At 33.0% G+C, this 12,098-nt stretch overlaps 2 protein-coding genes across 2 annotated transcripts in view; both read left to right on the top strand.

Annotated features, from left to right (window-relative positions):
- The window catches only part of LOC134261532 (eukaryotic translation initiation factor 4 gamma 2-like), a 30,441-nt gene extending 23,796 nt beyond the window's left edge, over positions 1–6,645 (top strand). The window contains exons 20-29 of the mRNA XM_062743958.1: positions 153–424; positions 894–986; positions 1,129–1,211; positions 1,501–1,633; positions 1,946–2,204; positions 2,394–2,598; positions 2,728–2,839; positions 2,974–3,070; positions 3,374–3,495; positions 4,462–6,645. Of these exons, the coding sequence (XP_062599942.1) occupies positions 153–424; positions 894–986; positions 1,129–1,211; positions 1,501–1,633; positions 1,946–2,204; positions 2,394–2,598; positions 2,728–2,839; positions 2,974–3,070; positions 3,374–3,495; positions 4,462–4,524 (1,439 nt within the window). The 3' untranslated portion in view covers positions 4,525–6,645. The remainder of the gene's footprint in view (positions 1–152; positions 425–893; positions 987–1,128; positions 1,212–1,500; positions 1,634–1,945; positions 2,205–2,393; positions 2,599–2,727; positions 2,840–2,973; positions 3,071–3,373; positions 3,496–4,461) is intronic.
- Positions 6,646–11,561: 4,916 nt separating this feature from the next.
- Positions 11,562–12,098, top strand: part of LOC134261538 (tyrosine-protein phosphatase non-receptor type 5-like) — a 34,437-nt gene continuing 33,900 nt past the window's right edge. Inside the window, exons 1-2 of the mRNA XM_062743964.1 lie at positions 11,562–11,688; positions 11,800–12,098. The exon at positions 11,800–12,098 is cut by the window's right edge and continues 21 nt beyond it. Of these exons, the coding sequence (XP_062599948.1) occupies positions 11,616–11,688; positions 11,800–12,098 (372 nt within the window). The 5' untranslated portion in view covers positions 11,562–11,615. The remainder of the gene's footprint in view (positions 11,689–11,799) is intronic.

The following is a 12,098-nucleotide window of genomic DNA, read 5'->3' as shown; positions in this document are numbered from 1 at the left end:
AAGTACCATTATAAAGACAGAAAAGTAGACATATACCCGATTTTTGCATTCTTTGTATTTGATTCTAGTGCACTTGTCAGACCTTTTTGTCATCAAAAGAAATGAAGTATAATACAGATTGTGTCTTTGTCTAATTAGAGTTGCTGTTTTAGATAATGCACCAAGAGATCTGCCACCAAGGTTTGTCAAATTAGCCCAACAGCAGCAATCACAGACTGCTCCCCCAGGGGCAATGAATGGAACAGCTGTTGTCATAGTTCCTCCTAATGAAGAAATCAGTCTGAGACCAGCCAAAAATTTTAACGTTTTTAAGCCAAACACGCCAAGTAATTTGCCAAGGTCGACACACCCCACAGCACCAACTGCAGGTTCTATGAGAATGACAGCGGCTCCAGACCCACCAAAGCCTCTACTCAACAAACAGGTAATGTAAATTCCTTAGATTTAGGGAATAACTATTTTCTAATTTGGTATTTGTGACCGTTAATGCTGATTTAACGATCGCAAACTGAGTTTTACCAGCGACGCATAAGCTGAGCCAGTAAAACTCATTTTGCAACTGTTAAATCAGCATTAATGGTTGCAAATACCAAATTAGAAGATAGTTATTTCCATTCTAATGCAATCTATGCATTTTGTTTGTTGTTAACGTCTTATTTTGTTGAGTTTTGTAACATGAAATACGTCACGGGGCATTGTGTTTTTGTGTCACTCTATTATGATGTCACAATGAAAAGATTTCTCTCTTGTTAATGCTTGTTTTACAGCTTCAGACATCAGTGCATTATCCAATCAAAATGAGTTATACAAAACAATTGCATTAGAGTATGCTTTATTTAGCGATATGATTTTTAGATGTCAATCTGTTATGATTATAATTTTGTGTTTTGCAGCCTCAGATAACCATTAAGCAGGTGGAGAGTAAAGAGAAGCCCAAATCAAACAAAAGATTTACACCCAGCAAAGATGAAGCACAGAAGATTGTGGTATATTTCAGTTTATATCTGTATCTTTTGCTGAAATTTAATTCTTGATGTAAACATTAACATTTATATCATCTTCTGGTTTAAAAATTGTTAAGTCAGGAGACTTGGTTGATGATATACATGTATTTGCTTTCCATTGCAGGAGAATTTACTGACCGACTTCTTAGAAAACGGCGAAACCAATGAAGCATTGACAGCTTTCAAGGACATGTATGCTCCCAAAAAGTAAGTCAGAGCAGTTTACTGTGTAACTAAACAGAATGCTCATTTCCCAAAAAGTAAGTCAGTTTATGCATCTTAGGTAGAAGGTGTGTCGCGACCTATTTCAAGGTCACCGTGACCTTTGATTTAAATGAAATTTTAAAAAAAAATGTGTCTTTTTACTATTCATTTACACATCCCAAATAAAGAGCAGTTTACTGTGTAACTAAACAGAATGAATGAAAAATTACATACATGTATTTTGATGTTTTCAGTTTTATACACAGAGCTGAAAGATGTTTTGTGATTGTAGATACATACCAGAGTTGTTGACGAAGATGATGAAGATGACTGTGGAGAAGACAGACGATGACAGGGAGAAAATGATGACGTTGATCTCGGCAATGAAAGCTGACAATCTCATCACCTCAGACCAAACCATGGAGGTAGGTCCAAGATGTTTTGTTTTAAAGATGTTGCTCAGGACGATTAAGTGTGTATCATTTGTTAAAGAAAACAAGGAAGATTTATCTAAAATTATGCCTGTCATCTGCCATTTATTCAATGTTTAAACAGACAATTATAGGACCCAAATTTTACATGCCAGATAGTGATTTAAAATAATGTCGTTAAAACGTTTTCATGTTTAACTGAAGCAGAAAATTAAAGGAAAATGTGAAGAACGCTTAAAAGGTCAAGGTCGTTTGAATTAAAATGTCAAAGATCACATTTTTCTAGTCTTTTTCATCTATTTACAGGCACTTCAGTCAGTATTTGAACAGATGGGAGAAATGGAGGCTGAATTCCCCTTGATACGGTCTTATGTCTCTACCTTTGCTGCCATGAGTATCACAGGTCAGGTCGTGACCTTGAATGAGCTGGCAGAGCCTCTGGAGAATGGAGCTTACTATCCCTTATTCCTGATCTCACTGCAACAGATGCACAAAATCAAGGGCAAAGACTGGCTCACCAACCTGTTCAATGAGAGTAAACTGGACTTACTGAAAATGTTGCCAGGTAATTTATCATGCAAACAATCAACTTTTGAATTGAATATGAGTGTGTGGCATTTCCATCAAATTCCATGTAAGAAATTATATTTTTAAATTATTCAAAACTCTTATGTATAAATGTATATAAATTTTTAATGTGATACAGTATAAACTTTTTAATTCGTATTTAACTGAATGATATGAATTTGTTCAGAAATTGATCAAAGAAAGGAGCGTATGATGGAAATCTTGGAGGACCGGGGGCTGAGTTTCTTGTTTCCCCTCCTGCGCGTCCAGTCCGAGCTGTGGAAAGAGATGCAGACAGAACCCAGTGCCACGGCTTTATTCAAGTGGATCAAGGAACATGTCAACACTGATCTACAATACTCTTCAGGATTTCTGAATATTCTTACTACAAGGTATAACTGGATAAAAGCTCATCATGCAAGGTGGTCAACCTATATAAAGTGTTGTGCATGCACTGATTTTAACGATACTGTGAATTCTAATTAAGCATATGAAGCGTAATATTATGTTGAATGTTACAGTTTGATGAAATATGTAACTCAAGATTCCACTCTTGGGGATGATGTAGACGCTACAGTGGCCCCAGAAAAAACACTGATAGACAAAGAAAAACAGAATTTGGAGAAAATGAAGGTAATAGGATCAAGATTTAAGAAATGTTGAATATTTGTGTTTAATGTTTAAAAGATTTTGACTTTTGTGTAACATTTTTGCCACCTGAGAAAATTCAATACACATGTACAATTGAAATATTTTATCTATTTTAGGGAGTTTTGCAGATGTTTCTACATGAACATGTTGATCTGCAAATTGCTGCTCTGTATGCAGCTCAAGTCTTTTGTTACTCTCATGAATTCCCAAAAGGTAAGCCAAATAATTATCAATATGCAGTGAAATGAAGAATATACATGTACATGTATCTGAACATACCATAAATCACCATATTAATACATTGGCTACTTTATTTTGAAGTAATTCATTACTTACACATATATATTTTTTACCCAAAATGTTGAAAATATTAAGTAGAAAATGATTTAAGATTGGTATTAAGGTTATCCACAGTTATTATAGACCATTCTGAAAATTGCAATTAAGAGTGAAAAAATTGAATCATAAGTTTGTATCATTGTCCATGTTTAGTTTATGTAAACTTTTATTAAACAGGTATGCTGTTACGTTTCTTCATGAATTTATATGACATGGAAGTTGTTGAAGAGGAAGCATTTCTGAAATGGAAAGAGGAAGTTAATGACCAGTATCCAGGGAAAGGGAAGGCTTTGTTCCAGGTAGGTAGAATGTTCTATTGTTACAATGACAAATATTCCATGGACCCAGTTTAATGATAGGATACTGTAGATTGTTTCACAGTGGATAGACTATGAGCATCTACTCTAGAGTTGTGAAGTAAGGAGTTGATCCTTACATTGTGGGTTCGAATCCAACTATTGGATGTGGATACCGGTCCTTCAGATGAGACTAGGGCTGTATCAAATATCGATATGTATCGATATTCAATAATAATATTGTATCGAAAAATAACTTCCAATACGTATCGGACAGACAGTTTTTCTTCTAATTCTGTTAATAAGATGGGAATTTTAATCAACAAAGATTATAATTCACTTTTTTGAATTAAAACTGTTCAATAATTATATAATTTGAAAGGAAATAACACAGTTTTTATAATTATTACAAAGTACAAAGAGATTTTTATTTGAACATGAACTGTCATTAAACTTTTACTGTCATTAAAAGTTTTATTTTGAAGTGTTATTTGTAATGACAATGACACAAGAACTCTAAAATGGGTAATAAAACACTCAATTGTTATGAAATTCATGCATTAAAATGATTTAGAAGCCTTTTCTGATTGACTTGTTTTAGAATCCAATATATCGCATATCGCTTTAAAAAATATTGTATCGTATCGTATCGAAGTTTTTGGCCCAATACACAGCCCTAGATGAGACCGTATAAACCGAGTTACCATGTCACAGTGGGTGCTGGCACATAAAGATCCCTTACTGCTCAATGGCCATAAGTGCCGAGAATAGGGCAACATTTGCATCGCTCCATGGGCAATTGGTGGTGTCTCCATATGAGTGAACAATTCTGGAGAGGGCATTTTAAATAAATATTGACTTATTTTCACTGATAACAGGGATTTATCTGCATTTTATTGTAGGAAGCACCTGCTTTATAAATGTTCCTTCTATGATGTTTAGATATTGAGTAAAGCGATGTATTTGTAGGTGAACCAGTGGCTGACTTGGTTGGAGCAAGCTGAAGAAGAGAGCGATGAAGATGAAGATTAAACACTGTCAAAGTTTGTTATAGGGAGAAAGGATAGGCAGAGGAATATGGATTATTTTTATCTTGGATGTTGTCATCATAATTTTGTTCAACATCTTTTGTGCACTCTAAAACTCAGATGCTGTTAACATTTGTGCATTAAAAATAGTCTTTAAAAGTCAAAACAATGAAAATAGTAACATTATCATGGAGAAACCTGCAATTTGTAAAAGAGGAAATTGGGTATTTTCATAGAGGATTCAAGCCATCTGAAGACTGTGTCTTTTGAATCTAAAACTAAAGATGTGCATCACTTGAGAATTTTATTGTATTTGAAATCTGCTTTGCTTTGGAATTGTTTTGAAATTTTATTCACATGATTTGAAGGGAAATTATATTCACATATTTAAAAAGAATTATTATGCTTTGTTGAAAATATGCCATGTATTATTTATTAAGTTTGAGTGAAATTGGACGAAATGAACTTTATTGTTTGCTAGGTTATGAAGGAATGTTCAAGCAATTTTAAAAGATCAACTTTGATTTGTTTCCATATTATAGTTAAAGTGGAATTTTTTTCTTTTTTTATTGAGGAGAGTGAAAAAAGGGTAAAATTCTAGAATCTGAGAAAAGATGTCATTGAGACCATAAATTGTATTTTGATTTAGAGTTAAAATAAATGCCAGAATTTTAACTGTAAAATAAGCATTTGGTATGCATTTACATGTAAACTGTGAAGGAGGGTGTTTGGTGAAAAAAATACATTTTGGTAGTGGGTGTGATTTAAATTTTATATCCAGGATTAACTTAGCTATATGTTTTTTTATAAGGAGATTTTGTATTTGCTTTCTAATGTTTCAACATTCATTAAATATTTAGCCACTGAAGGTATTGGTCCTCCTTTACACCTAATTATTCTTTGTCTCACCATTTGTCACAGGGATGACAAAGTACATTAAAATTTGATTGTTTGGAAGAATTTGAAAATACATATTGCTCAATTTATCATAGATAAAAAAAACATTTAAAACGGTCAGAATCAGTAAGGTAACAATTGTATTTTACATTGTGAAAAATTGGTAGGAATCGCACAGAATATTTCAATGTATGGGGAATGCAGGGATTTGTGAATCGTTTGTGATTGTGATGCTGAACATAGCCACTGTGTTTAACTAAGGATGGGAAATGAAGTATTGAGAATTTGAATTTTATAATGTATCAAATAATTTCTGTAATTGCTTGTGTATATACTTTGAATTAGAACAGTGCATGTTGTAGATAGGATAAGCATATGTGGTAAATTATTTTTATGTACCTCTTAAAAATTTTATGAGAATCTTATTGAAAAGTTGAAATGTGCATTAGAGAAATTCATATATACATGTAAATGTGTCAAATTTTTAACATGTAAATTAACCAGATTAGCTTTATAAACTTTACACATGTGAATGAGCCTACAAAAGAAGGGTGAATAAATTACTTATATCTCATATAAATTGATTTGATAATCTTGATTTTTTTTTTATTTGTATATATTTTTGCATTTACATTAACAGATCTTTTTCTTTGTGTATTTTAATGCCAGCATACATGTTGTATATATGTTGTTTTTCTACATTTTGAACTCCCCCAATTTTTTTTAATCATGCAGGTAGACAATTATATTAAAGTAGAAGCATTTAGTATGCTACCCAAGAGATAAAGTTTAATATGTTGATCTAGATATCTCAATACATACAGGAAAAATGATAAGACTACTGGATTCATATAGAAGGGAATATAAGAAGGCATAGTATTCAGTTGGAACGTTAAAGTATATTATTCCATGTAAAAAAAGTTTTCAAATTTTAAAGATCATTGCATTAATGCCTTGTTTAATCTAATTTGAACACATATTGATTAATTGGGTGGTTTATATTGATTTGCTTTTTTTTTCATTCAGGTTTAGTATTTTAAAGTCATTTCACTTATAATTATATACTGGTATACATTTGATATGTATTGCATTCTATCAGAAGAGTTCCGAAAGCACACAAAGATTTGTGTTCTAGCAGTGTTTTGCTGTATTTTAATTAATTAATCACATCATTTTGTCAGCTTACAGTTAGCTTATTTAAAAATAAAAATATACATGTAGTTGGAAATTTTATTTCGTTATTTTTTTATGAAGGAGGGTGTTTAGGGCATATTTTATTGCTGATATATAATTGTAAAATTTTAGCCCATTTGAGCCATTTTGGTGCACCATCAGTTTCCGTTCATTTTCTTTGCAGAGGTTGCACATAATGAAATGAAAATTTGGTGTACAGATTTATCATAAGAATATCTAGGTCAAATTCTGTTTTGGGTACAGTCGCGGCATTTTTGACAGAGTTATGCCCCTTGAACTCTGAAAAATTCCAATTATTTGTAGTTTCCGTTCATTTTCTTTGCAGAGGTTTCACATATTGAAATGAAATTTGGTATTCATGCATATTTATCATAAGAATATATAGGTCAGTCAATTTTTGTTATGTGTACAATTGCGCCATTTTGGACAGAGTTATGCCCCTTGGAGTTAGACAAATTCCAATTATTTTGGGGGGAGGGGCTTAAGTGTTTTACAAACATCTATTGTTGATATACAAGATACAAAATATTTTATTTACCAATCAAGGGCCCCGAGGGGCATTTCAACGTACATAAATGAACAATTTAAACATTCTCTCTTTTTTTATCACAATATAATTAATTTTTTTTTAAGGTCAAAGTGCAATCTTCTACTAAAGATACAATCTTTTTAACTTGGATGATTGCAGACCAAAATATTTGGAAGTTATTCAAGTTATATGTCTGAAATATGTTTGTCATATTTGGTTGTATCTTCCTGATGAACGTTCAGAATGACCTACTTTTAAACCCATTTCCTACCCAAGGTGCATCATCGGGTAAAGTTTTGATGATTCCAGGCAGCATTGTATTCAAGTTTTGAGCCAGATGGACAGACTGAAATGTTTGATCACTATATGTTTGTCATAGCGCTTGCATATAACATATCTAGCTAGATGACCTACCACTGAAAACACGTGCCTGACGTTTTATGAATTAAAAATAGTTACTTCTGTTCATATTTATTCCAGTAAACGCTAAATTATCGACATCGGAATCTGCCACATTTGTTTTTAAATATATATTTTGCTGTAGACAACAAGGACCAACTAACACTCTTTACTGTTTGACAAACAAAAGAACTACTCGTAACTCAGTTTCTTCTTCATCAAACTTTCCTTCTTTTATGTATTATTTTACAACCACCCAGGTGTGATATTCATGTCTTCCACCTCATTTGATACTGAAGAGCATCTTCAATAAACAATTTTCAAATCCAACCAGGCTACTGACAAAAAAGTTGATGTTGCAGTCAATATGGTTCCCTTCATAGGTCATATTTAAAAATTGTTTGTTTCCCCTCTTCTGTCCGACTGATTAAAATGATTCGACTCAAAACTTTTAAAACCTACAGGAAAAAATGTTCCTCCTCATAAGCATATGCATATGATTTCACTATTTCCGGGAGTCTGTGTTTTATGCCCTGTTCACATATTCGTTTTTTTTTTGTTTTTTTTTTTTGTAGATCGTGAGGATAGTTTTCTTTGCCTATTTCATACATGTAATTATAAAAACATCTTTAGCCTACAGAAATTCAAAATTGATCAAATCATTGTCCAGTGATATATAGAAAATATACCAGCCACTATTATTGGTCAATTTTGATGGGAGTATCCTCACATTGAACTCTGAGTCATGATGAATCAGGCTAGCACTGTGGGTCGTGGGTCTTTTTTTCATTCTTCGTAAATGGATGCACTTCGGTTTGTAAATCAAGACAGTACGCACCGGTATTTTGTTTGGACACTTGTTTTGTTTTAAAATGATATATAATACCATTAATAACATTATTTTAGCTCATCTGAGCTAAAAGCTCCAGTGAGTGAGCTTTTATTATCATATTTTGTATGCAGTCCGTCTTTCTGTCCGTCTGTCTGTAAATTTTTCACATTTTCGACTTCTTCTACAGATCATTAGGCCATTTTTTCCAACCAAAGTAACCACAAAGCATCCTTGGGTGGAAGGAATTCAAGTTTATTTAAATGAAGATCGAGTCACTCCCTCTTCACTTTCAAGGGAAGATCATTTAGAAATGATGAATATTTTTTGGTGGCATCTTTTAAAAATCTTCTCATAAACTTCACAGCCGAAAAAGTTCAAAATTCAAGGAAGCCATCTTTACATGGTGTAGATTTAATTTTTTTTTTCAAATGATGATCACCCACTATGGTAGGTTGGAACCACAATGGAGAATTAATTTTTTAGTGGGAAAATGTTTTTAGCATATTTTTTTTCTGAAGGATAGCAAAGCTAAGATTAGTCATATTAATATGGAAGCATTCTCAAGTAATGTAGATTCAAGTTTGTTCATGACATATAGGGAAAGATTTTTACGAAGACATAGAGTATATCAGTATGCAAACAAATCTTTAAAACTCTTCTGTTCAAGAACAGCAAAATTATTAGTTGTATTGATATGGAAATATTCTCATGTATTGTAAAATTCAAGTTTGCACCTCTCCTGAAAACTTTTCGATATACTTAATCGATTAGTGCTTTTTTTCTTAATTAGCCAATATTTTCAGTGAGCAGGCGCGGAGCCAGGAATTGAAGTCAGAGGGGCGCCAAAAGTAGGCAAGGGGTCTGGGGTCTGGGTTCTAGAGAATTTGTAGGGTAAAAATGAGGTGTACCAAGTAGACATATTTACATTTTCTAGACGAAACTGTGATTTACGTTTAATTTGACAATTTTATAATAAAAATACTGATTGCAAACGTCCCCCCCCCTGTAATCCGCCACTGGTGAAAAGTGATTTTGTTCGGACCATGGGCCTTATGTTTTTTCTTGTGATATGGATCCTACCTCGTGCCTACCCCCCCCCCCCCCCTTCCCATTCCAGGAACTGCCATGGTGAGTATCATAAATATTTTTGTAGAGTATTATTGAAAGAAATATTTTCCAATCAGAATAAGCAACCAAAGGTCTAGATAGGCCACAAAGCTCACAAAATTACTATAGTTCTGCTTATTTCCTCTATGTCTATTTCCCTTGTAAAAATGTGATTTCTATCTTTTTTGGCCCCATACAGGTGCATGGGGTCATGACTTGAAAAACTTCAACAATTTTTATTCCCAAGGAAAGATTGTATCACACTGAATACACAAGTGAAGTATTAAAGTCTTTGCACCAACTGTTAACGATCGTTAGTCCAAAGTTTAACGCTTTTTGGCAAAAGTAAGTGAAACACCAAGAAGAGGTGAAATTGAATACATGTACGTTTTATCCAATGAATAAATTAAAGGTCTGGTCAGGAGAAATACATGCACATGTGAATTTATAACCCAAATCCATCCAATCAACAGTTTTAGGCAAGGTTAAAATTTTTGTGGACGAACATTTAGACAGACAAACGGAGAGACAGTGCAAAATTTCAAAATCTTCGGTTGACATAAAAGGATTATATATAAAAATAAAATACAATTTATTTGGTTGTAAATAGCTTAAAATTGGTGAAAAATCAGATTTTTTTACCCCATTGTGGCTATAAACATATGCACTACCCCGGAAACACAAAAAGCTTTGGCAAAAAATTGTATTAAATGACAGTAATATTACCTGTAAAAAGTTTACCTGTGACAAAACTGATTGCAATTTGACTACTGCAAAAACTGACTTGGCCATGACTTTTGAATGGGAAAAGGGGGGGGGTATCAAAGCTCTGTTCATTACCTATGAAAAGATATTGGAGATGGCTTAACATTAATACTGGAGTATATAATCATGACTTAACTTTCTTGAAATAAAGATTTTAAAGATTTTTCCATATATATTATACGCTGTTAAATATCAATAATATGTTTGATAGTGAATGTACGGTTGTCACATGCGTAAGTGTCGCTCAAAGTTATAGATTTGTTTGTGTTTAAATTGTTCTTGATTTCAATACTGAATTTTGAATCTATAATGTACTGTAAAAAAGATTAAATTATATTTATTTAAAAAAACAAGACGTGTTTGTGAAACACTGTATAGCGAAGGTTGAAGTTTCTCAAATGTAAAGGTCAAACTTCATGGTCAAGGTTGACAGGTCAAAATCGTTGGTATGCGATTAAGAAAGGTCGTGTCACAAAGAATACACTTGTGAAATATGAAAGTTTAACAGGACGTCCTGTTTAAAAAGTACACAATAATTGACAACGTTATTATGATTTTTCTTTTTTGTTTAAAAAAAAGAGGCAACTCTAATGTCAAGGTCAAAAGGTAAAATTTATTTAAACCCATTGAAAAGTTTTGTCACAATGAAATAACCAACATGAATGAAATCCATAGCTTTCAAGCGGTCAAAAGTCATGGCTAAGGTCAAAGTGAGTCAAACTCCATGGACAAGGTCAAGAGGTATTTGAAATATATGCCCAAAGAAAGGTCTTATTTAATTTTCACAATAAATGCAAAAATGCAATTAATGCACAGGTGAAATATAAAAGTCATAGCCCCACCCATTTAAAAGATGTGGACAAGGTTTAAAAATTTTTCAGAAAAACAGACGGACGGATAGGGCAAAATGTGCAAACCCCCAATCTTCGATTACGCAATATTTAGGGGGGGGTGGTTGGCACAAAAAAAAATATAACGTTAGGGTCCTATATATTTATACAGACTATGTGCACATAAAACTGGCCAATTTCCAGATTAAAATAATTAATAATGACATGATCAAGTTGATCAAAAATTTTTGTGACTTTATAGCGAGCATGTATAAAATGCTGCTGGGGAAAAACCTAAATCCACCCAAATCATAGACCTAAACGTGGCACTTCATAGGATTCGAGAAATGTAATTGACTGTAAAACGTTCAAGAATTTTAGGATATATACTCTTAATATATATCTGAATTCATAATAAAAGATCAGTAGGGGTGAATTTGTGCACAAGAGTCCACGGTAGCAGAGCACTATATTTTCTATATAAACACGGCGGAGTTATTGTTTATGTGTGTGAGGCGGCTGCAGGTTCTTCGATCGCAGACATGAACCTTCTTTGGGAATCAATTTCTAAAACTTTGGTATATTTCGGCCTCCTGACAAGTCATATTTGTGGACGTAAGTTTTTTGTTGAGCATTAATTAATCTAAGCAATTAGTGAAAATACACAATTATTTTATTTTCGATTTATGTAGTCCAGTCAAAGATCTCTGCATCTTTTTTTTGCAGTTGGTTCTGAAAATGGCGGTGTTGATGCAGCAGGCAATTCAAGAATGCCGATGTCAAATCTGGGTGCAAAAATGAACATTTTCGGTGTTGTTCCAAAAGACAATATTTTAGAGAAAAGTGATTCGATTTGGATGAAGTATAAAACTCAGAACGAAGAATCGAAGTTGATGCAGCTTTTAGTCCCGAGGGATGGAATCGATGACTTCACACACTTAAAGTTGAACACGGTTGCTAAAGTGGGACGGAAAAAGCGCTCTTATCAGTCTTTTCCGTCGCAGAGATATTATCCACCAATTCCT

This window comes from Saccostrea cucullata, unplaced genomic scaffold (genome assembly GCF_032062105.1).
Source record: "Saccostrea cucullata isolate Sc308-1 unplaced genomic scaffold, CSIRO_AGI_Scuc_v1 ctg407, whole genome shotgun sequence".
NCBI lineage: Eukaryota > Metazoa > Mollusca > Bivalvia > Ostreida > Ostreidae > Saccostrea > Saccostrea cuccullata.
Note: the sequence above shows the minus strand (reverse complement) of the source record. Positions and strands in the feature narration are given on the sequence as shown.